This window comes from Limulus polyphemus, unplaced genomic scaffold (assembly GCF_000517525.1).
Source record: "Limulus polyphemus unplaced genomic scaffold, Limulus_polyphemus-2.1.2 Scaffold516, whole genome shotgun sequence".
In the NCBI taxonomy this organism is placed as follows: Eukaryota; Metazoa; Arthropoda; class Merostomata; order Xiphosura; family Limulidae; genus Limulus; species Limulus polyphemus.
In genome coordinates this window covers 417,384-443,176 of record NW_013666126.1, presented here as the reverse complement: position 1 = coordinate 443,176, position 25,793 = coordinate 417,384, and the positions used below count along the sequence as shown (strand labels likewise).

General features: G+C 32.1%; 1 protein-coding gene across 1 annotated transcript in view; it reads left to right on the top strand.

The window, feature by feature from the left end:
• LOC106458793 (hemicentin-1-like) overlaps positions 1 to 25,793 on the top strand; it is a 110,194-nt gene that overhangs the window by 80,829 nt on the left and 3,572 nt on the right. The window contains exons 8-14 of the mRNA XM_022385132.1: positions 470 to 612; positions 10,138 to 10,437; positions 11,642 to 11,782; positions 15,626 to 15,653; positions 21,032 to 21,120; positions 23,093 to 23,217; positions 24,059 to 24,293. Coding sequence (XP_022240840.1) covers positions 470 to 612; positions 10,138 to 10,437; positions 11,642 to 11,782; positions 15,626 to 15,653; positions 21,032 to 21,120; positions 23,093 to 23,217; positions 24,059 to 24,280 — 1,048 coding nt within the window. The 3' untranslated portion in view covers positions 24,281 to 24,293. The remainder of the gene's footprint in view (positions 1 to 469; positions 613 to 10,137; positions 10,438 to 11,641; positions 11,783 to 15,625; positions 15,654 to 21,031; positions 21,121 to 23,092; positions 23,218 to 24,058; positions 24,294 to 25,793) is intronic.

Below are 25,793 nucleotides of genomic sequence, written 5' to 3'. Positions count from 1 at the left end.
CACAGTGTCTAATATAATTATACCTAGTAGTTTTAGGTACTAATAATAAATTAATTAAGTTTTATTAATAGTTCTAAAATAAGAAACGACACCTTTAGTCTAGATCTGGCGCACCCCAGTGGCACAGCGGTATGTCTGTGGACTTACAACGCTAGAGAGCGGGTTTCGATACCCGTGGTGAGCAGAGCACAGATAGCCTAGTGTGTAGCTTTGTGCTTAATTTCAAACAACAAAAAAACACAAAACAAAAGATCTGGCGACTAATGAATGATACGTTTATGCCTGTAGCGTGTTCAGATTTACTTATGGGCAGGGGCATTTTTTCAGTTCCTCCGGTCTGTAAATCGAAGCAGAAGGTTTACGGAGCGGTACTCGACGAGCCTGTTACTATTTACTGTGACGTCGATGCAGAACCGCCCGAAGTAAAGTTTCGATGGTCGTTCAATGGCTCCAAAGATGCTGAGGACACATTGACTTTCGAAAGTAATTTAACAAGTAGCCTAGCCACATACATCCCAAAACAACAACACCAGTATGTCGTCTTGCTTTGCTGGGCTGAAAATGAAGTGGGACCTCAGAAGGATCCATGTGTTTATAAGATTATCCCATCAGGTGAGTAACATACAACGATCGTTTATATTTAAAACTCAGTAATGGATCTGTAACTATTTGTGTTTGTGATATGAAATATCAGGTGTGGCCCAGAAAAGTACAAAATCTGGTGATTACCACACAACGATGAATAATGATGAAAGTTTATGTTCCCATAATCACTTTTCACACCACATGTTCAACGTAGGCTCCACGTTTACTGATAACAGTCTGCACTGGGACTGCCATATTGTTAATCACTTCGGGGGATGTTTGTAGGGGGCTGTTCCGAATCTTCCGGCAGATATTGTCCTTGAGCTCATTAATAGTCCGAAGCTTGTAGCTAGCATAAATTCTGTCTTTTAGATACCCCCATAAAAAGAAGTATGGAGGAGACAAATCAGGTGAATATGGAATCCGTTACACATCCTCATAAAGAGAAATCAGTTATTGTTAACCAGGTTAACTATCATCAAATGATAGAAGAATTTTACATTCCTGAACTATGCAAACGGTCTTGGCGAAAAAATGGAGGTATTCGTATGAGAATACAATGGTTCCAGCAGGACTGGGTAACACCTCATACAGCCAGAGAAACAAGGTGTTACCTTCGTGAAAAATTCCCAGACCCTTCTTTGTGACGTGGTTTTAATTTATAAGTCACTTGTGGACTGAATAATCGTTATTTGACAAACGTTTATTTGAGTCATTTAGCTGAAGTGTAAGAAACGAAAATTATTCCAAGATCACCTGAAGAAAATTGAAATTACGTTAAGTTTTTCTTGTTTATTTATTGAAATCAGTCAGTTACAAAATTGATATAAAGAGTAACACATGTTATGTTAGTTACTGTGCTTCTAATCTCATGAAAGAACAATTAGAAATTATTTACACATCAAGAAGTGTATTCTACTAAGTTAGAAGTTAGTGAGCTAATTTACTGAAACACAGAAGCTTGTGAGATGTGAATAAATTAATCCATAGATTTAATGAAAATGTTAGTTTAAGCAATATATTTCCTAGGGTAGTTTGCTGCAAGGGCTATATTTATATACATCCGAAATAAACATTTCCACATAAAACGGTTTTGAATTTGTACTCAGAATCATTAATAGAAACAATGCTGAAATACAACTGTCTAATTTAGCTACTGTTAAATCTGGAAAAGGGTTTTGTTTTTAGCCATATAAGTATCTATAAGTATCAAATTTCTTAATGATAATTAATTATACATACAATTGAATATAACGATTTCGTTTAAAAAAAAACAGTGTAAACACTGCATTCTTTTTTTAAATGTCTTTCTTCACGATTCTTAAAATTTCAGTTTCGTTATTGAGTTAATAGTAAAGGGTTGGGGAACAGGCCCCATAGTAACTTAAGTTTTATAAAAAGTGTGTAAACAAATTTTTAAGCATAAAGCCAATCACTTAATTAGTTAAAAGTTGAATGCATTAAAGAAATGGGAAATTCAAACACATTGTACGGGAAACATGACCGCTTTGTTCAACATTTATCATCGCTCGAAGAAATAGGCTCTTAAAACAGTTTCTGCTTACGAGATTTTATACTTAAGACAAAACAGTAGCAAATAATGAACTCCTTGTAATCTTTAATCGTTGTAAGGCAATTTTTGGTAAAAGTTTTATTAAATGTCTTACGCAAATCGGTAAAACAGAGCTGAGTTACAACATCTTTAACGTTCGTGCACTTAGAGATGGAATGAAAATTTCAGCCTTTATTACGTAAACTTGAGACGAAGCTGTTCGTATACAATATTATTATTATACGTATGATAATATGAGAAAAAAGGGATATAACAGTAAAGTATTAAAACGACCTATAGTGAATAAAATTGTCATTTACTCACTTTTAAATCATTTAGAATGATATAATTCTCTTGGTTTCAAAGTATTCAGAAAAAACTAGAATCGTAATTTTTGACGAATATTATTTCACACATTGCCATGTCCTTTTTATAACGTTTTGTTTAGACAAAGATCATTTGGATTTTTGCTTGACAAAGATGATGATTAATAGTGATGACGGTTTATAGAAGCTCTGAAACTAAGTATTTTGTGAAAATAAGATAGAAGAGATAATGTTTATAAAAAATAATCAAATGTAAAGCTTAAATATTCTTCTAACTTTCAAAAATTTGTGCGATCAATATATAAAGTATTGGAGCTTTGCAAAATTAGATGATCTAATTTTGTACAAGACATTTTTGCGAAAGACAAACCTAAGTTATAGGCTTAATGTGCCATAAGTTCTAAATAAAACAAATATATGTTGATTACCATAACTTGTATTTAAAATCTGTACTACTACGAAAGCGTTAAAATATTTATTTTTGGCTGAAAAAAACACTTGCCCTTTTATAGTTTTTAAGAGCATTTTGTTCTTACTGTTTGATATTAAAGTACAGTTTATGTGAAAGGATAATTTAAATTTAATTTTGTAACTAAGAAATTATGAAAATGTTCTTTTTTAGGGTAACGTAATAATTCTCTTTCTAAAAAGATGTTTCAGAAAAAGGTGTGATAGTCGAAAGAAATTAAATCGTGATTCGATCAAGAAATGAAAACCACATAGATCATGTGCGTGCACTAATTTCACCATCGATAATAGAAAATTGTATGTTTGTCTCACATAGATCAAGTGTGTGTGCACTAATTTCACCATCGATAATAGAAGATTGTATGTTTGTCTCAATCAAGAAGTCGTCAAACAAAAAACTCGTCACAAACACTTGTACGAGAAAGGTACCACAAAATTTCACTTACAGGAATATCCCTAACAGGACCGCGTTATGATTGCCTCTTTTTTTTTTTCTTTCTCGACCTTGCGTTGAAATGGTATGAGTCATCTGTTTTTCAAGACAGTATATAAACATACAAATGACAATATATCAATATAAATGCCAAACGTTTAGATAAATTATGGCGAAACAAATTGCAGGTTATGTTAAATTTTAACCCTCTATTGCACATTACAAGTAAGGTAACAAATCTATCATTGTTGCTTAACACACATTGAAATGTTTCAATTCTTTAGTTGAATATTCTTACTTTCAGGTGGCTGTCTAAATAAACCACGGGATTGTTTTTGTTGGTTCCTCAGTTGAACAATGGTACTTTTAGATAACGTACCCACTTTTAACTTACCCAAATATATTTTACAAAAATATTTTTGTGTAATATAGACCTATTTAAGTAGGAAATTCAAGGAAAACTTTTTCTTCTGTATTTTCGCAATATGGAGTTTAGATAGTTCTTTTTAATAATCAGATATATCATTCTGAATAAACGAAAACCTTTTATGAAATTAAAAGTAGTTTAGTAGCTGATCCTAATTATTTGAATTCTGACCTCAGTCTGTAAAATTATCTTCAATATGGTAGCTCTGCATCATTAACCCTTGCTAAAACGTTAAACTAATGAGAATGTACAACTACGTCAAATATATTCCACTTAGTAAGGGATCTAAATTTATCATGTTGTTACTTGTCTCTGTATTGGTATACCAAAGCTGTATTGGGTCCACCAAAGCTATAAGCTACATTTGATGTCATTAATGCAGGAAATATCCATTTTACATTTTAGTTTTTTGTTTGTCAGATTTGTCTATTTTACTTTGTTTTGGGGTTATCCACTGTGTCCACCGCGGGGAATATAACTTCGGATTTTAACGTTGTAAGTCCGTCAACTTAACGCTAACCCACCGTGGGATCCATTGTTCATTTGGAATGTCTTGAAGTTAACAATATCAATGTCACATAAAAGGTGGACAAGTTATTTTTAACATAAACATTTTATTGTATTCTATAGATTTTAACTTTTATATTGGATTTTAATAATAATTATTATTAGAGATAATGAGACAGAGTTATAACGTAGTCTAGTCCTCAACATTTCTGTAAGGGAAAGTTCTCGCCCGAGAGTCACAAACATGTTTAAATGACTTATACAGTTATTTTAAAACAAAATAGTATGAACATAAGAAACTTGCCGTCTAACAGAAGTGTCATTAAATAGTGTCTCACTGGCGTTCATTCATTAGGAAAAAAATATATATTTGTGCTTATAGTGTACTTTAAGACTGTTTTGTGTAGTTATTAATATTAACTCCCGATCAAAGAAGGCTTTCTAAAATATACCCAGTAATCAGCATAGCTAATTAAATATACTATTAAAACGGTATTACTTATAATTATTAGAATGCATTTTATTTCAGTTTGGTAGTCTTGCTGTTAACGATATTTTTGGTCATAAACCCAATAATATCTTATAAGGTTCGATATTCCAGGAGGATTAGGTTATTTATAAATCTATATACTAAGCTAATAATGCAGAATAATCATTGTAATTAACGTTAGTGAATTATAGAATAATAATTATAATACATAATAAACATAAAACATAAAATATGCGATAATAAAAATTTTGTTTGTTGTTAACCATAAAGGTACACAATAGGCTATCCGTGCTGTGCCCACTGTGGATATCGAAACCTGATCTTTAGCATTATAAGCCCTCAGACTTGCTGCTTAGCCACCGAGGGGCATAAATAAATGTTTATATGTTAAATATTCCAACCAACAATTTCTTTCCAAGTAAGAACTACCTCACTGTGGTAAAATTAATGATGTTAGAAAAACACGTAGGTTCAAGAAGTCTTGATAGAAATGGGTAAAAAACCTTATACCCCACCCGCTTTCGAAAGGTGGACCTTTCTTCTTCATAGGTTTATAGGGTTTTTACTCATGATTGTGGTAAAAGTTATACTTGGCACGACTAGCTTAGTAGATTTAAGTTAGTCCTAAATACATGAACTATACCTTGACAATGGAAATGATCTTTGTAATAAAATATAAAACAAAAATTAGTTTTGTTTGTTTGTAATTAAGAACAAAGGTACACAATAGGCTATCTGTGCGCTGCACACCACAGGTATCGAAACCCGGCTTTTAGCATTGTGAGTCCGAAGATATACTGATGTACCACTGGGGTGGGGGCATCAAAATTAGTTGTAATAAGAGAGAACTATGGTCATGTGCATGAACTATCTGACACATATATATGTTAAAAGTTGCTGTTTTTATAAATTTGCCCAAAAGTCATTGCAATAATGATGAGTCTTTAAGAGACAATCATGTAACTGCTATTAAGTCGTCAAGACACAGTCATTGAAATAATGACGAGTCCTTAAGAGACAATCATGTAACTGCTATTAAGTCGTCAAGACACAGTCATTGAAATAATGACGAGTCCTTAAGAGACAATCATGTAACTGCTATTAAGTCGTCAAGACACAGTCATTGAAATAATGACGAGTCCTTAAGAGACAGTCTTGTAACTGCTATTAAGTGGTCAACTGACAAACCACTTATAACTATTTGTGAGTCGTCAGAAGACAATTCTGTGATTACCGTTGAGTCGTCAAGAAATTACCATTAAATTACAATTACGTTGTGAAGAAGCAATACTGGATTACAACGATTTGGGTTTTATTAATCTTATTAACTTGTATTTATAACATTTGAAGATAACTTTCATTAACTAGACAGTGTAGCTGTCTTATTGTACTCATTTATAAAAGCAACACAACACTTTTATTGGTCAGTTCAGTGTCATAATTCTGATGGGAAAGTGGAACACGCTGACGATCGACTTTAGCCACCACCTTCTCAAACACAAGAGCAAAGTAAATAGCTGAAAGTAAATTAAACTGTTTTGCTAAAAAAAAGCAACCACGTCACTTCGTTGATATATATAGTTACTTACGGTATGTTCTATATAATGGTTAGTGTGTGTGGTCTATGAATACGAAAGTTCATGGTTTGTACTTTGGGGTTGTGGGTGCGTAATAAGATGGACAATCATATCCAATTATTTTATCAGACAAAAATAGTCCAAGATTTAAGTACTATTCGCTAACTGTCTCCTCTCTAGTCTATCAGTTCAAACTTAGAGATGGTTATGCTCAGATAGTCTTTGTGTACCTTTGGGCAAACATTTATATAGTGGAGCTCACGTAATGATTGTGAAGGTTAGAATTTTATATCAAACAAAAAACAAAGAAGAGAAAGCTGAAGTCTAGGTATTAAGATATTTGTAACATTTTCTATCGTTGGGCTGGTTCTTTTGGATAATTTTATGAAAATAAGGTGAATTTCAGTCTACGTAACGATAGCAGATAAGTTTCTTTCTTCCTTAACGTTTGCTACAGGTTAATTTCACTTGTGTACAGTTGTAGGGCCCTAAGTTCACAAATAACATTTTCACTTTCAACAAGAATTCCGAGACTATGGTAAATGCGCCTAATTTACTTAGCTATGCATGATTGATAAACAACTCCCCAAGTAACTGAATGGCAAAATATATGCGATAACATTGAATAACTTTTCTGAAGCTGAAGTAACTTCTTATTAGCAAGGAACTTATTGAATTCTTCACAAAATTCATATTCATTACTCAATAAAATTTTCAATAAATACTTCATTAACTTCTCATTCACTAATTTCTCATACTTGTAAATAATGTATCCTTATCTGGATAGTAGTCGAAATTACTAAATTCTTGACATCATCGTAATGACGAGCTCCCTCTAGAAACAACTAAATAATAACATTGAAAATATAATTTATAATAATTTTCATAAATAATACCGCATGTTTATTATAACAGACGTAACTAAACACAGTTTCTAGAATTGAACACTTCCTGTTTGATCTTGATTGCACAGACATATTCAGCAATAGTTTGGTGATTATCCTACACATTAACATGTATTGTGTTTTGTAACAATATATATTCATGTTGCTTTTTGAAAACTTTTATTGTTACTTAATAGTTTGGTTATGAATTCATTATTCATTTTACCGATCGTTTATATTACAAGTTAAAGTAGATATACAAATACGTTAATTGTAGGTTTTTTTCCCCAGAGTACGTTAAAATGTAACTTTTAAATTCAGAATAGCACTATGAAATAAATTCAGTTTATTATTTGCTGATTAATGGCTATAAGTAATTTATACTACAAACATGTGCAAACTGTTGTTTTAAAAGGTTGTACGGGAGAAATAACAGACGTGACTATATCACAAATACTTTTCTTTGTGATACGACTTTGCGAAAGAAAAAATAGAAAAACAAACTGAAATATTTGTTTAAAACTAATAAGGAAATTTTGGTAGATGTATTACTATTATTACTCAAGAACATACAAACTGAAATATTTGTTTAAAACTAATAAGGAAATTTTGGTAGATGTATTACTATTATTACTCAAGAACATACACAGCCTACCTGACACAAAACATTCCTGTGAATTTTATCAAATAAATATATATTTAACCTTGAACATAAAGATTACTGACATAATAATGAATATGAACATATATGTTATTAGATGAATAGTTTACATAAAACGTAGAAATGGATCTTACAACATTACAGAATGTATTTGAAAAATATTTCAAACATATATCGGAAGACGTTTCAGGTAGATAGTCCCCTATCAGGTGTAACAGCAATTGATTAGTTTCAGGTAGATAGCCCCTATCAGGTTTAACAGCAGTTGATTAGTTTCAGGTAGATAGCCCCTATCAGGTGTAACAGCAATTGATTAGTTTCAGGTAGATAGCCCCTATCAGGTTTAACAGCAATTGATTAGTTTCAGGTAGATAGCCCCTATCAGGTTTAACAGCAATTGATTAGTTTCAGGTAGATAGCCCCTATCAGGTTTAACAGCAATTGATTAGTTTCAGGTATATAGCCCTTATCAGGTTTAACAGTAGTTGATTACGTTTAACAGCTCTAACCAAAACGTTCGCTTGAGATTTTGTTTTAGATAGAAACATTTTTGATGTAAATGAAAAGGTTATTTGTTGTTTATTTTATAAGATACATTTTGTGCCACATCAAAGATTATAGTCATCAAAACATAATAAACGTAAATATCCAAATAGCACTTACTAAGACTTTTTGCGTTCTTTTCTGGAAGTATTTTGGTTAATAAAATAAGATATTTGGATGATTAGTTCAGTAGAGCAGGTTGAACTAAGTTGTTGAGACGTAGTTATACAGATATATTTTAGTTTGCAACTGAAGCAGCAAACTGCGTGCTGAGCTTAACGTAGCCGTCCAATCAAATTAATTTAAGATGTTGAATAAGGCCAATGACGAAAGAACTTATTGTATAAGACGGAGCTTAACTAAGCTGTTTCAGTTTATAATTCGCTGCATACGTTATAAAATAAAATACATTTGCACTTTTAATTATAACTTAGTGAGTCTGAGTTATGATTCACTATTACAAATATTCCACCACTAAGCATGTTCCTAATCGCAGCAGTGCGACATAATTTACAACAAAAGATTTACATCTCAACATGAAAAAGAGTCGGAATTCAAATGTTCGCGTTTTAATAAAAGCACTATAATGCAATAAAGCTTTCATTGTTATAAAAATCATCTATACCGCAATAGAGAGAAAGGAATTCATTAAGTTTGTTCGATCATAATAAGTATGAACAAGAACGATAACACCAAAGAAACTGTTTGTGATTGTCTTAAAAATCTTATGCTCTATTGGTTTAAAAAGATAACTATTTCACCTGTCTATCTCTTAATTTCCGTAGACGTGTTTGATTATTTAAAAAAGCCTAAACATATATGTTTAAATGAACTTAAAGTGTTCGTAATAATAAGTAATAATTTTTTTGGGGGGTCAAGATAACAGAAAGGTCACGAAAAAATTATTATATGTTAACGTGAGGACCAATTTCTTACACTATGTTTGCTTTATAACTCATTCAGAAATGATCGGATTCTGATAGAATTCGGTGGACACATGTAGAATATTATTTTCCATTGTTCTAACAAACACAGTCCATGTCCGTTGATGTTCTTATTTTGGGAGAGCCGAATATGATCAACGCTGCATGGTGGAGGTATGCGCTCTACTGAGTGTCCTCTAGTTTTGAATTGTGAACGAAAGAGGAGGCAACCAGTCGGCGAGACCCGCCACTTGAATCGGCTACTATTAACCGAACAGTGGGATATTGACTGTCACTCTTACATCGCATCAACACCTGAACGTATGAAATGTATTTGGTAACACCACGCCTCGAACCTGAGATCTTAGGATTCCCAATCCGATTCGCTATTCACTGGGCCACATTCGGGCCAAACAATTGTTATGAAATACAAATGTTATTCCCGAGGTAGATTCTCGGTATATAAATATCTGCGTAAATAATTTTTACTAAAAAGAGTTTCATTTCTGAATCCAAACTAGATATAAAGATCGGCCAAACTCAACAAATGTAAATAAAGAAATTCTTCTTTTTAACTGTGTTCCACCACTCTAAAACTGTATGTAAAACATGTCTAAATATCATACGTACGTAGATGCAGTAATAATCTTTCTAGTAGACAAGGGCCATTATAAACTCTCTAAGAAACTTTTGTCTTGCACAACAAAAACAAAACAGAGACAACAACGTAAAGTTTCAATGAAGTGTATATACTTTTTCAGATGTTCCAAAAAAGCCTCTTAGCTGTACCGTTAACAACAGGACTACAGGCACTTTAGAAGTAGCATGCCCGGAGGGATACAGTGGTCGCTTTAAACAGCAATTCATCTTTGAAGTTTACAATACAGCTTTAAAAAAGCTGGAGAAAAATGTTACGTCCTTTGACCCTTTCTTTACTGCTCACGATCTTCCACCTGGAACGCTGTTTTTAATCTCTGTGTATTCATTTGATCAGAAAGGTAAAACAGACAACTGGACAACTGAAGTATCCACTTTATTAAATTCCAACCAATATATTTCAGGTATGTTACAACCATAATTGACTTTAAAACAGCACTTTGTTTTTGCTCTTTGATTGATTATCGTTAAACTATTGGAACTTTAAAACAAAACATTTACGTTGTTGTTAAATTATACTGTTCATCTTGGAGCTAAACATGAAAAAATTATTATCAATTATGATTTTTAATTATTTAACATATCTGTCTTAACGTAAAAGGAATAAAGAACAAATGTGAGAAGGTATCGAAATTCCGACACATTTGACCAACAGAAATCACATTTTTCCTAATTAAAAACCTCTATTCGTTACGTTGATTTTATTATAAGAACTGCAATAATATGTTTGCATTTTGTTCTTAATTTTGTTAATGCTAAATAAAATTTGATTTTAGCGCTAGATCTGTACAAAAGTACTAAATTCAAAATTATAAATAATCTTTAAGCTTCTTACGAATCGTTCGAATATACTTCATTATATTTCTTTTGAAAGGATTATAATAACAATTAAGGCAAGTTAGTGATCCACAAGTATAACAACATAGTAAAAAAAACATTCTTAATATAAGTTTTAACACATAATACAGATGGTATGTGTTATCAACATAATCTATAATAGTACACTTTTGGTATGTGTTATCAAGTGTACTATTATAGATTATGTTCTGGTATGTGTTATCAACATAATCTATAATAATACATTTTTGATATGTGTTATCAACATAATCTATAATAGTACACTTTTGGTATGTGTTATCAACATAGTCTTCAATAGTATACTGTTGGTATGTCTTGAATAGTACACTATTAGTAGGTGTTGACGATGTAATTTTGAATATTACACTATTGGTTAGTGTTATTGATTAAATTTTGATTATTACATTATTGGTTAGTGTTATCAGTGTAGTCTTGAATAGCACACTGTTAGTATGTGTTATCGGTGTAGTCTTGAAATACACTATTTGCAAGTTTTATCGACGTATTTTGAATAGTAGGCTGTTGGTAAGTGTTATTGACGTAGTCTTAAATGATACTCTGTTAGTATGTATGATCGGTGTAGTCTTGAATAGTACATTGCCAGTAAGTGTTATCGATCTGTGTGATATTTTCTCTGTGTAACTAATAAGATACTGTAAATAGTAGAGTTTAACAAATGTGATGAAATTAGTCAATACGTAGCGAATCTGATAGATTATTTCATATATTGTTACGATGTTTTTTTTTCAGTTCCTGAAACATATTGGTTCGAGACACTTAAGCCTGTATTGGTGTATTTTTTTGCCATAACAGGAGGGCTAATTATTATGATTCAAATAATCGTTCTAGGAGTAAAATTGAGAAAGAGACAAAACAACAAAAGAAAATCAGGTACATTCTTGTCATTTAACAAGCTGGAAGCTTGGCATTGTTCATAAGTTTAAGTAAAGGTAGTTAGTTTTGGGTGTCTTTTACTTTAAAGTGAATCCTGATTGAATAACGTTACATATTTTTCAACTGCTTTACAGATGTCGAAAATGTTTTTGCAATTGTGTCCAGAACAAAAATGTATCCTCTGGTATATCAGCGTACTGAAAACAATTATACAACTATGCAACTTGTAACCCTGAGGCTGCTTGCGTTCTTACAAAATAGCCCTAGAATCTCTAGTGTCCTCCTTGTTGTAGGAAATAAGCGTTTTGGGGTAATTTAGCATTACAAGTCTTCCAATTATTAGCACAGGAAATGAAAATCCTTAAAATGAATAGTCATTTGGGTATTTCTAATTGGAAAGTACACGAATTGTAATTCTTTGTCAAGGTGATAAATGAAGGAGAAAATATAAGTAAACATTAACTTTGTTTGGCATGTGTATTCAACTTCTGAAAAACGAATTTTAAATTTTCAAACAGAAAAAGTTCTTTATCGAGAAAGACATTGTGGCTTGTATGCAAATAGGAATTGAACGTTCTGTTTAGTGTTAAAATATTTAAGATGAATAAGGACCAAGTGCTAATTTCAACTGGAATGGGCATGTAGATAGTATACTAAGACATGTAGATAGTATACTCAGACATGTAGATAGTATACTCAGACTTGTAGGTATTATACTCAGGCATGTAGATAGTATACTCAGACTTGTAGATAGTATACTAAGACATGTAGATAGTATACTCAGACATGTAGATAGTATACTAAGACATGTAGATAGTATACTCAGACGTGTAGGTATTATACTCAGGTGTGAGGTAGTACACTCAGACATGTAGATAGTATACTCAGACTTGTAGGTAGTATACTCAGGCGTGTGGTTAGTATACTTAGGCGTGTGGGTAGTACACTCAGGCGTGTAAGTAGTATATTCAGGAATCTATATAGTATACTCAGGCATGTAAGTAGTACATTCAGGAATGTAGGTAGTATACTCGGGTATGTAGGTAGTACATTCAGGAATCTATATAGTATACTCATGCATGTAGGTGGTATATTGATGAATCTAGGTAGTGTAAGTAGTACATTCAGGCATCTAAGTAGTATATTCAGGCATTTAGATAGTATACTAAGACATGTAGATAGTATACTCAGACGTGTAGGTATTATATTCAGGCGTGAGGTAGTACCTTCAGGCATGTAGATAGTATACTCAGACGTGTAGGTATTATATTCAGGCGTGAGGTAGTACCTTCAGGCATGTAGATAGTATACTAAGACTTGTAGGTGTTATACTCAGGCGTGTAGGTAGTATACCCAGGCATGTAGATAGTATACTCAGGCGTGTAGGTGTTATACTCAGGGATGTAGCTAGTATACCCAGGCATGTAGGTGTTATACTCAGGCGTTTAGGTATTATACTCAGGCATGTAGATAGTATACTCAGACTTGTAGGTGTTATACTCAGGGATGTAGATAGTATACTCAGGGATGTAGGTAGTATACTCAGGCGTGTAGGTATTATACTCAGGAATGTAGATAGTATACTCAGGCGTGTAGGTGTTATACTCAGACTTGTAGGTATTATTCTCAGGCATGTAGATAGTATACTCAGACTTGAAGGTGTTATACTCAGGCGTGTAGGTGTTATACTCAGGCGTGTAGGTGTTATACTCAGGGATGTAGATAGTATACTCAGGCGTGTAGGTCAAGATACACGGTAGTGTATCGTGCGGCCAAAACAACCTGCTGCAGGACACACTGTGTGATATTAACAAGAGTGATAGTTTAGCGATATTCCACCTTCTATATCCCGGACTGTGGTAATCCAAACTAACACATATTTCTAGTGTATGTGCTCTACTGGACTTTTACTTCACATACCAAATTTCAAGGCAACCCATGAAGAAATACCCGATATATAACATCTCTAATTTTGGTTGAGCTTTTTCTTTGCACCAAAAGTACGGAAACTTTATTTGATAGAAAAACATATTTAACTTTTATGGATTTTTTTCAAATTTGATACACAGATAGATCTTTTCAACTTACAATTAGGAGTCTGATTTGGTGTGGTAATATAAACCACAGGTGCAAAGTTATTCAACAAAAACTGCTCAGATTTGACGAAAATTTTTGTCACATGATATTAATTTAAGCAATTAGCATAAATAATGATGCTTGATACGGCTATACCGATTGAATGGGGGTGATGACAATAAACTGTTTATCTAAATTCCATGGTGTTACTATAAAGAACGCTATTAACACTGTTTTAGAGGGGGAAACCACCACCATATATTTTAAAGAATCTGGTTGGTTCTGCAAAGTAAAGGTCTATTCCAAATAATAGGGTTGCGATCCTAAAGCTAATGTGGGTTACCATCTGGTATCATTTTCTTGATTGCTGTGGTTTGTTGGTGCATATTGAAAAAAACAATCATGATATCTAATCAAAAACATCTTAGGTGTGAAAAAAAGTGCGGCCAAAAAAGGACTGAGTGTGCGACTTAAAGAAATGAAATCAAAATTGGCGGCCAAACTAGTAGCTACACTTATAGCATTGATAAGAATTTTACAGCAAATATTCATCCATTAGATAATTAGGCTGCGTATTTTGTTTTTCCCACCATCATGTCCCAAGTTGGACAATAAACGCGGCCTGGGATGAATATTATTCAAATTATTCCATGTGTAGACTGATGATACCTTAGATCAGCGTTTCCCAGGGAGGCAGAACTGATTTTTTTTGGGGGGGGGGGCAAGCTATGGGGTAGGTTTAATAGTGCAATAATGTAAAATTAAGCGTTTTAATAAATTTTTGATAAACAAAAATAATAAGTAATTACTACAGTACATATAAAATCTTAATGTGTATTCGTGTATTACATCTCTTCACTTAAGTCACTCGTGATGTCCTGCAATCGCTTTTTAAATAGATAAATTACTATATCCAATAAGATGTATCATATACGAAATGCATAAATTATATATGCAACATATTAGTAAAATGAAATAATATTATGATTATATATGTTCTTTTAGACAAATAACAAAATTGGACTGAATAGCACTTGCGATGTTTATTTAGCATATCAGCTATATTTAACTGAAATAAAAAATAAATAATTATTTTAATATCTAACTTTTTATTAATCATTTGAAGTTAACAGTAACAATAGGCAGAGAAGATGAGATAGAACACACAATGCATAACGTTCACAGTGCGTTAGTCGAGCTTGAACATATGTGTTGAAAACAATAATTTCAATACTTTCTATGAGACTCTCCAAACCCAACAAAGCATATTGCAAAATTCTAAACTGTTCGTTACTTCTAGTTCATCTTGACTAAATGTATTTTAACTAATACTAATGAAGTGTAAGTTAATGGATTATTCAGTTAGTTTCGAGCTATTTTTTTCATTTTACCTTTTTGATAGAAGATAAAGTAAAACAAGTAAAATGTTTTAATTTAATGCATTCACAAGTATTTTAAATTCGCATTCAGTATTTGTGTGCGTGTTTGATTAAAATCTGACATATGTTTTTACCCACCAGTATTCATACGAAAGGTGGCAGGCTATCCTACGTTGAGAACAATGGGTTGTTACGTTTTAATTTCCTTCAATAAGAGTTCCATGTGGTAGTGTTCATAACCTGTACATCTTGGAGATATGGCTCTTCTACTAGAGTTTCCTCGAATTTACGTTACCATACTTTGAGTAATATTTAATTATCTTTTCTAAGACGTCATACAAATTGGTTAAGGGATAGAATAACCATGTACTTTTCTTTATCAAAGCTGCTGCCAATAATGGAGAGGAAAACAGGTGAGATGTTTTAAAAGTTTGTTTAACAAAATAATTCATTTCACTGAATAGGAAATCTTTACTGGTGAATTAACCCCTGTAGATAAATTAGTGTGTATTTTCCACAGTTATTTGTAACGGAGTGTGACATTTCAGCACAAATATACGACAAACAAATTTATTGACAACTAGTGAAAGTATCCGGCTTCGCTCGAGTTATTAGGTTGATATATTCTGAATGGCTATGTCAGTGTATGTATTCTGAACCCATTCTAGCATAAATATATAACCTATATACTTTTGTTGCTCCTTTATAGAATGTGGCTTGTTTATAAGGGTAACCTTCCCTTTGACTTGTCCTCCGATTTTAAACTTAAATAATAAAAACTAAACCACTTTACCTCTAAATTAGAAAACAACAATTTTTTTCAATTTTGTAGCTTATAAATTTCATTTTATACTTCAGTACATAGCTTCTTAGCAACAATATTGGGTTATACTTTTATTGCTTAGCAATATGATATAAAAAACAACGTTGGAATGCATTGTTACCAAAACGCTCTGGCTTATATATATATATTAAAAGTTGTTATCTAAGGAACCACTTCTTTTTTATGTGGTTTTTCGCTAGATTGCCTCATCAAAAAAATGCACGAACGCACGTATTTGTATGTCTGTCTGTGATTTATATCTATAATTTGTAATATAAAGAACCACTTCTTTGTTATGTGGTTTTTCGCTTGCCTGCCTCATTAAAAAAATGCGCACACATATGGATAAGATAAGTAATAATACCCAGGTACAGACCCTCAGGGTCCACTTAGTATGGGTGGAAATTTTCAGATTTCTAGGTTCTTTCCTCTTGGTGCAAAATTTCAGGTTTATAGGTTCTTTTATTTTGCAGTTATGGCGGTCACACACACATAGACACGCCCTTTTATAATTATAGATGTTATGAGGGCTCTCTACTTGAAACTTTCACTAACAAATTGATATTTCTCTATTTCATGTTAAAAATCCTATTATTCAAATTTATGATTTCTTACCTTTCTTACTTCGCCAAACCTTCTTCAAAGAACTTATCCAGAAATATGCAACGGGTATAGAGTTTGATAGTAAATACTTGATTCCTCAACAACTTCTAGTTACACCAATGAAAGTAAATGTGAAGTTGATGTTTTAATTCCATACAACTAACAGTAAAAACCTGGAATACTAAAACATACATCGTTTGTACTGTCAGTATTCTCAACATGATTATTGACGTGATGTAAGAATACATTGAAATTGAATATAATCTAAATAAATAAAGTAAGCTGTTACATACCTTTAGACTATAAATTTGGTTTTATGTATGCTACAATATTGTTTTCATTATTTTGTGCCACTAATCAAGACATTCTTTATCTGCTATTGATAGTATTTTAAATTTAGAATCTGGAAACTTAGAATTATTATTCTGTATTCTTTATTAGCCTAATGTTATTATTACTGAAAACAAATAGGCTTCTATAAGCAGATTTTTAGTCCAAATTACCTTAAGCAGCTTAATTTGTTTTTGTATTTATTGAAAGTGTTTCCGAGACCAAGCATTCACATTATATTTTTCATGAGATAAAAGACAATATTGGGATGTTATATTATTTCGACATTTACTAAATACTTTTTCATTGCAAAATATTGGTTGATTATGTCCAGTCTTCCATCTAGAAATATTTTGGTCTATTTTGGTTTTGTTTGTGTTTTGTGTCTTACATTATAATGTGAAATAAATTACTTCAAATTAGCTAAAAAGGGCTATACAATGATAATCTTGGGATTGCAATCTCGAGTTTTATTAGCGCTCATCGACCCGTTAGTAATCCAATTAGATTTTAAAGCAGAATCTAAATCTGAAAGTTAAAGGCACTAGATCTATCTGGTAAACAAACAGCCTATAGTATTTGTTTAAAAAAAACTTTATTCAAGTCGTACGGCTTCCACTTTAAAAGATCACGTCAAAACATGTACTTGTAGAGCCTATATTAATGTTATTTGCAATAAAAGATTTTAAACGTAGTAGTTAAAATAAAATCTACTTCAGATTACTGATCAGTCGAAAACCATATCGAACTACATTGATCAACAATCCTTGCTAATTACATATCCATGTGAGATGATCGATATCACAGTGTTTAGCTGATGAAGGAATAAGTTAGTTCACTTGAGCTAATACAGACTCCGATATTACGAAATAATTTTGGTTAATATAAATGTTGATAGATTAAGTAAATGTATATAATATTTTATTAAATCAAATGGTTTAATTCTGATGAAAACTGATAACAACGCATAGACCGTTATATTCAGTCCACTTTCCAATTAATCAATTAATGATATTTAATTATTAACATAAGTACTATATGTAACATCTAATCTCACATAGATATAATCATCTGAATTATTCAGTATTCGTAAATTATAAGTTGAATTCACTTTTTTACATCCAATGTTTTATGGATATGTTGACTGCAAGGAAATATATTTTTTGAAATTGTAATATATTCACTTTTGTTACGAAAACAAAATGAACTTTGTTCTATATATAATTAGGGTTTGTTACATTGGCACTATAGCTGCATTAATCACATAGCCCTCCAGTGGCACAGCGATAAGTCTGAAAGCTTATAACTCGAAAACTGAGCTTCGATACCCCTGTTGAGCACAGCGCGTATAGCCCATTGTGCTTAACTAGAAACAAACCAAACCAAATTAATCATATTACAGGTTCTGTGATTTTATTAGTACCAGTGATGTCGTTTTTCACGTTAAAAGAGCCTTAAAGCATATGTTTGTTAAGGGCTAATAGTGTTTCAAATGCTGATCAGCCAGACATTTACAATATATATATATCACTTCAACTGAACAATACATCCTGGATGGAACAGTCTTTAACTTCAACTTTCAAATTATTGTACTGAATACATTACAGCAGAAGATATCTCTACCATTTTTTTTAAAGTGAGTCATAATTTTAGTTTAAATGCTTTTTGTCTTAAAATATCGTCACAAACATGAAATATATCGGCATGTTTCATTTGGCTGTATTCATATATATCTCATAGTTCTGTGGTGAATTCATGAATACATTAGTAGAACTTGTGTTACCTCCGATGTGTCGTATTCCGGGATGAAAACTTCGCAATATAAAAAACAAAATAAATATATGTCCGCTTTGAACGTGGTAATAGTTCGTCATCTTTCAAAGACAAAGAAGCTGTCATTTGTTTGCCACAGAAGCAAATGTCTTTGATAACAAGTATATCTAAGTGTGTTCCACGTGAAGCAGTGGAGCGGTTTAGAAATTTTGCATTAAATGCTGTATTCATTTATAGGCTGCATAAATATAACGAAAGAGGAAAGATAAAAATTATCTGTTCCAAAACTAAATTAATTTTAAATTCAATTCCCACGGGTAATAGTCATTAATTTACTAAAAAAACAACTTTCTTACATATTCATATATACTTTTCTTATTTTAGCCTACTGCAATGTGACTTTTTTTCTAAGTATGTTAATCAGGAATGCATTAACGTTAATAACAGTCAATACGAGATTATTCGCAATTTAATGAAATGTGCGCGAAACGCAACTTCTTATTAGATTCAAAACGTATTATCTCTCAAAAATATCAATTATTATTGTAAGTAACTAAGTAAGTTATTAGTCAAATCGCTTTCGTAAGTAAAGATATTTTATTCATTAAGCCGTGGCGGTGTTAGTGAATGAAGTTACTACTTATTGGATTATTTACTTAACATTTTTTGTAATTTTGAATTAAATGTAAAAACAACGTAATCAATAAAGTATTAAGTTCGTTCACTTGTTTCAGTTAAACATTTAGTTAATGTTTTTTCGTGAAAAATATCGAATTGTAGCTAAATTTCATGTTCAAAGATGTTCATGCAGAAATATTTATATGTTTCTTTCCTCTTTTTCGTCACTACATTTCTGAACAAGTTCCACATAATAATATTTGTCTTAAATACACAGCAGAAAATATTAGGCTTAGGTCTTTCGGCCATTGGAAAATAACCGTTTCTGTGTGTACTGCTGTAAGGTGCATTACACGTGCTTATTTCACATGAAAATGTGGGAACCCATCTTTTATACTTATATATTATTGCATTGCTATTTATTTACATCTCTAAAGGAAAAAGCATCGTGATGTTTTCAAGTAGAACATCAGGACTTGAATTTTTCCAAAAAAATGATATTATAACTTATAAGCCAGCGAATTATGAAGCAATCATTAGTCACATGAGTCTGTTATTAATTGTTAATTAAGAAATGTACTGTTGTTGTTTGTTTGTTTGTTTTGGAATTTCGCGCAAAGCTACACGATCGTTATCTGCGCTAGCCGTCCCTAATTTAGCAGTGTAAGACTAGAGGGAAGGCAGCTAGTCATCACCACCCACCGCTAACTCTTGGGCTACTCTTTTACCAACGAATAGTGGGATTGACCGTCACATTATAACGCCCCCACGGCTGAAAGGGCGAGCATGTTTGATGGGATGCGGATTCGAGCCCGCGACCCTCAGATTGTGAGTCGAGCGCCTTATCCACCTGGCCATGCCGGGCACTACTGTTGTTGCTTTGTATGCACTGTTGGTAATCATTATAGTACAAATTACGGAAAACACTTTTTTTTTACTATCTAGTCACTGCTTGTTATATCTAGGGCACAGACTGCAGAAATCTGACTACATTCTGATCTTGAAACATTTCCATCAGAGGAAAAAACCTACCAATAGGAGGTTCATAAATATATATATATATATATATATTGTTTTCTTAGTGGATAAGTCAATGAAGAGCTACAAGCAAGTTATGGTCACTCTTAATAATGTCATACAAATTAAAATGCTAAAAATCTTCTGGGCTTCAGGTAGCTGAATTCTAATTATCTCGATCAAATTTAAGAGCGATTATACATTGTCGATTGACATGGAATGTTGGAATTTCCTTTTAACCTAGTTCATTAGTAAGCCTTTTTCCATTCCAAACAGAAACGATGATTCAACACTTGTTGAAATAAAATGTATATAATTATAAAATTCTCAGTTACGGTATAGTTCCACTTAATAATTTATGACAAGTTACATCAAAGCTGCCACACAACAAACAGTTACAAATAAGAGAATGAATGTAGGTACCCTAATTTAGTATAAAATTCGTCTTAAACTTCCCGGTGCTGAATTTTTCAATTGTAAAGATAAAGTTTTATGTAACCATTCTTTACTTATTTTTTTTGTATTTAATGATTTACGACTAGCTGTGTAGTATTTTGCTTGTTATATTCTGTAAATAGATACTAATTATTCGTGAAGTTATAATGCATGACATTTATATCTGTTCAGGGAAGAGAGTATAACTTTCAAAAACAGTGGAGAGTGTTATACCCCCCCATCAATGTTAGAAGACGAAAGATGCCCGGACCTTATTCCAGGTATGTTCTCAGGTTTATATTAAACCCCTAATTTGTCAGGTTTGAAACAAGTAAACTAGAACTTTAAGGAGAAAGACACTTTAATTTGGAATGAGTTTTACTTAAATGGAAACTTGGAGAATTAGTCTTCAACTCAAAATGAATAAAATAAAGTTTCTGTTTAACAATTTATTAAATTTTCAACTAATCGTTTACTACAAAATGAATTCAAGCTCTGCATGAATACGAAGATCATTTATATCATAAAATACATCAGATAAGAGTTTATAATTACACTAGAGTTAAGTGAAATGAAAACTAGTTTGGTGTAACAATGTGTCCAAAATTTGATATTTAATCTTTGAAATTCACTCATATTTTGAGTTGCATTTTATTGATACATGGTTTAACAGAATGATTCCAACTTTCATTGGCGGGCATAAAATTCAGAAATAGAAAGGCGTAGCGAAAAAATTGTTAGTGGTATGGAATGAGAGATTGTAGGCCTTCCCTCGGACACTATCGTTTAGGTCATTCAGCATCATATCTTCAGGAAAAGTTTATTAATACGCATCCTACATCTAAAATACCACTAGCAAAACTGAAGGCAATGATAAATTAAATGTTTTAAACCTAAACATATGAACGTCTCTCCTCAAGAATAACATTTATAAGTATATGGAGTTTTGCCATAGAAGATCGAAATCCAATCGTTACAAAGATTGTTACATAAACCTAGGTGTGAGGAGCAAGGCCAAAACTTTAAATAAGTAGGTCGTTATACTTTTGAAAAGTCCAAAATGTTATAAAATTTATAAAAATATAAAAAGCCTATACATAAGGTAATACATAAGCATTGTGTCTCAACTGCTCCCCAATTATCGAAATAATGGCACAGTATTCAGTACAATAACAGTTTAACATGGTTTTACTGCATATAGAGAGTCACCAGAATGCTCAGGATACTGCAGGATTGTATGTCAGTCGATTTACAAATGAACACCATCCTCCCATCAGATGACATGAAAAGTGTGTTTCAGCGGCTGTGTACTACAGACACAATTACGAATGGACGCTATGCGGATAAACTAAAGACAGCAAACAATACTGATAATGAAGCAGCCATATTAACATACGTCACATACGGGCAGCACTATGAACACAGCTATTGATTTTTTGTCACTGTTTCGTAACTCTGTTAAAGGTGTTCGCCTCATTTGCATTTATGCATATAACTGTTGTCGTTGGGTGGTAATTGTGTAATTATTAGTTTTTAAATTTGTTCGTATAAGTTTTTCTACATTTTTGCAATTGATATTTTTGGTGTATAATACATATGATTAAATGTCTCATAGAACGTGAACTTGAGGTTCACCTTCAATGATTGTCACAGGGTAAGCTCATAAACAACTCGTTCCGTAACTCCAAGAAAGATATTCCTATACCTCTCCATTGCTGAATTATTTACTTGCCGATAGGTTTCGGAATATAATATTTGTAGCTCAGCTTCATATGATTGCACTTCCAAAATTGGTTTCCTCTATTTTATAGATAGTAATGTCTGACTCATATTATTCTATACGAATGCAATATAAAAGTAGTGATGTTGATTTGAGATATTTCTTTGTACAAGAACTTATCAGACTTTTAAAATTCATCTTCTGGCTGCACTTTTTGTAAACATGCAATATTTCTATGAAGTTTTGATGATGTAGCTGCTAAATATTAAATAAAAGACAATCAAGTATTAATCGTTATTGTTCGATCCCCCTTATTTAAGATTCAAACGTTATATACATTTAGGTGGGATTTGCTTAGATTTTATATCTTAAATGTGTATAAGCTAAAACACAAAACATACCAGTCAGTTACATTATGTATCATAGCGTACTTGTTATTTGGTCACATTCTCTAGTGACTAGGGTTCTTTTGATGTTATCATATTTTCATTTAATTCATCGAGAACTTTTTGAGGCTGAATTTTTACTTTCAGAAATACGGAGTACCCTCGAAGGAGAGAGTTGCATTTTCTCAGACACTCTAAGAAAATCTTGCATTCCAAAAGATGCAACTCAAGTACGTTGCATATCCATGAGCGATTCACGTGGTTCTGGTCAGGTAAACGTACAATATAAAATGTTTTATCTGTGATTAGGAGGAAGAAGGTTATCTTTATTAATTAATCAATGTTATTTGGAATACCAGTAGACTGTAATTGTTAAAACGTGTAAGACTTTCTTTATATTTTAAACGACAGTATTGTAATATCTTATCTAAAATGTTGTGGTGTGTAATGAATAACATTTTATTTTAACTTCATAGTTTTTATCTCACACGGGGTTTAATCTTAACTTTATGATCTATTTTGATAGGACATTAAGACAGAGACAACTATCGTTGCTGATATTTGTTGTGAAAAAGAAAATTTTGTACTGATATTACTACCCATATAATGTTGAGTGAATTGATTCAAAGGCATTTCAATCGTGTGATGTTTATGTATCATATTTACATAAATTACGTTTGTAACAAGCAATAGAAGCTGAATTAAAATCTAAAAATCACAATCTTAAATAAAGGATGGCAAACATAATTTATATGTTATTTAAGATTTTTAAATCATTAGATATAAAATAAACGAAATACAAAATGTGAAACTGAATGAACTATTTACATATATTTAAATCGAATGCTTTCGAGAGAAGTATTTTGTTTTCCAAAAACCAAGCCTAAGGTACTTAACATTTTACATTAGAACTACTCCTTATTGTTCACCTTAATATCTACATCTTCAAACATATTAGCACTAATTATACATTGTATATGACATGCTCAAATTCGTATTCGAAACGACTCGTTATTCATTTGTCGATTCACTTACCCTTTGAAAACCAAATGAGACGTCAAAAACTAATTCCGTATTTCATTCAGTCATCTTAATATTTAGTAATGTTTACAGATAAACTTCATCTATCCATCAACCCTTCCTTCCCTCGAGGAACGAAAGCGACCATCTCTTGACAGTTGCGCTCTTCAGATAGCTACGTGTACTGTCCATGGTCTGTCGCAAGAAAGCGAATTAGGGGTAAAAGTGCTACCGTCATCGCCGTTCCTCAGGCGAGTGATTCAGGGAGAAGTAACTGAATTAGCTATTTCTGAAGAGCGTAATACGGAGGTCTGATAATGGAGGCCAGGTATTTATTCATTCCTTATTGCTTTAGATAATGAATTAGTCTAAGGACTTGTTTTAGTTTCACGATAAGTTGAGGTGTTTCAAATTATGGAATGACGCTGAATTTACTGGTACCACACATATCTGAATGAGCTGTGGTATCTGACTTCAAAACTTTATTTCATGACGTTATTATTCAGTTTAATAGTTGATACAGTAATTTCAACCGAGTAACACTAATCTACAGCTCAACTGGTATGCAATGATGAGAGAAATGTTAGCTAAATTACTAGGATATTCAAAGTCAACCGCTCCATGCTTCAACGATTTGGAATTCGTGAATTATCAGATTTAGTATGACTGATGTGCTTAGAAATGGTGGAATTCGTGTGTTATCAAATCTAATATGACTGATGTGCTTAGAAATGGTGGAATTCGTGAATTATCAGATTTAGTATGACTGATGTGCTTAGAAATAGTGGAATTCGTGTGTTATCAAATCTAATATGACTGGCGTGTCTATTGGTAGTGGGATTTGTGTATTTTCAAAATTAGTATGACTGATGTGTCTAGAGGTAGTGGAATTCGTGTGTTATTAATGCTAATATGACTGATCTGTCTAGAGGTAGTGGAATTCGTGTGCTATTAACACTGATATGACTAACATCTATAGAGCTATTGGGATTCGTGAAGTATCAATACTAATATCAGTGACGTGTCTATAGATAGTGGGCTTTGTGTATTATCAGATATAATATAACTGATGACTATAGTGGGATTTGTGTATTATCAAATTTCGCATGACTGGTGTATTTAGAAATATTGTAACCCATGTTTAACCAAATATAGTATGACTGATGTGTCTAGAGATAGTGGGATTCATGTGTTATCAAATCTAATCTAATTGACGTGTTTATAGATAATGGGATTCGTGTGTTATCAAACCTAATCTAATTGACGTGTTTATAAATAGTGGGATTCGTGTGTTATCAAATCTAACTAATTGACGTGTTTATAGATAGTGGGATTCGTGTGTAATCAAGATGTATAGTTGTTTTCCTTGGATACAATATACACAATTGTTTCAACTGTTTTAATAAAATACCATTAAAATTCATATGATTATAAAAATTGTATGCTTTCTTTAACACTCAGTTAAAAGTCTTATATATAAGATACACTTACTTTTCTTCATAATTTCTGTTGTATAAATATTCTGAGTTGATTTTTTGTGAAAACATTTTATTTTAATATCCACCCTATCAGAAAAGTTCGTTTAAATGGAAAACGTTTATATTTGCTTTAATGCTTTATAACAACGATTACTGTGCACGACACAATACACAATAAAAACGATTACTGTGCACCATACAATAAAAACGATTACTGTGCACCATACAATAAAACGATTACTGTGCACGACACAATAAAAACGATTACTGTGCACGACACAATACACCAGTGAAGGGCAAGGGTGGTTCTCGCTTCTTCTGAAATAGTGCCACTTCTATTATGTCAACAC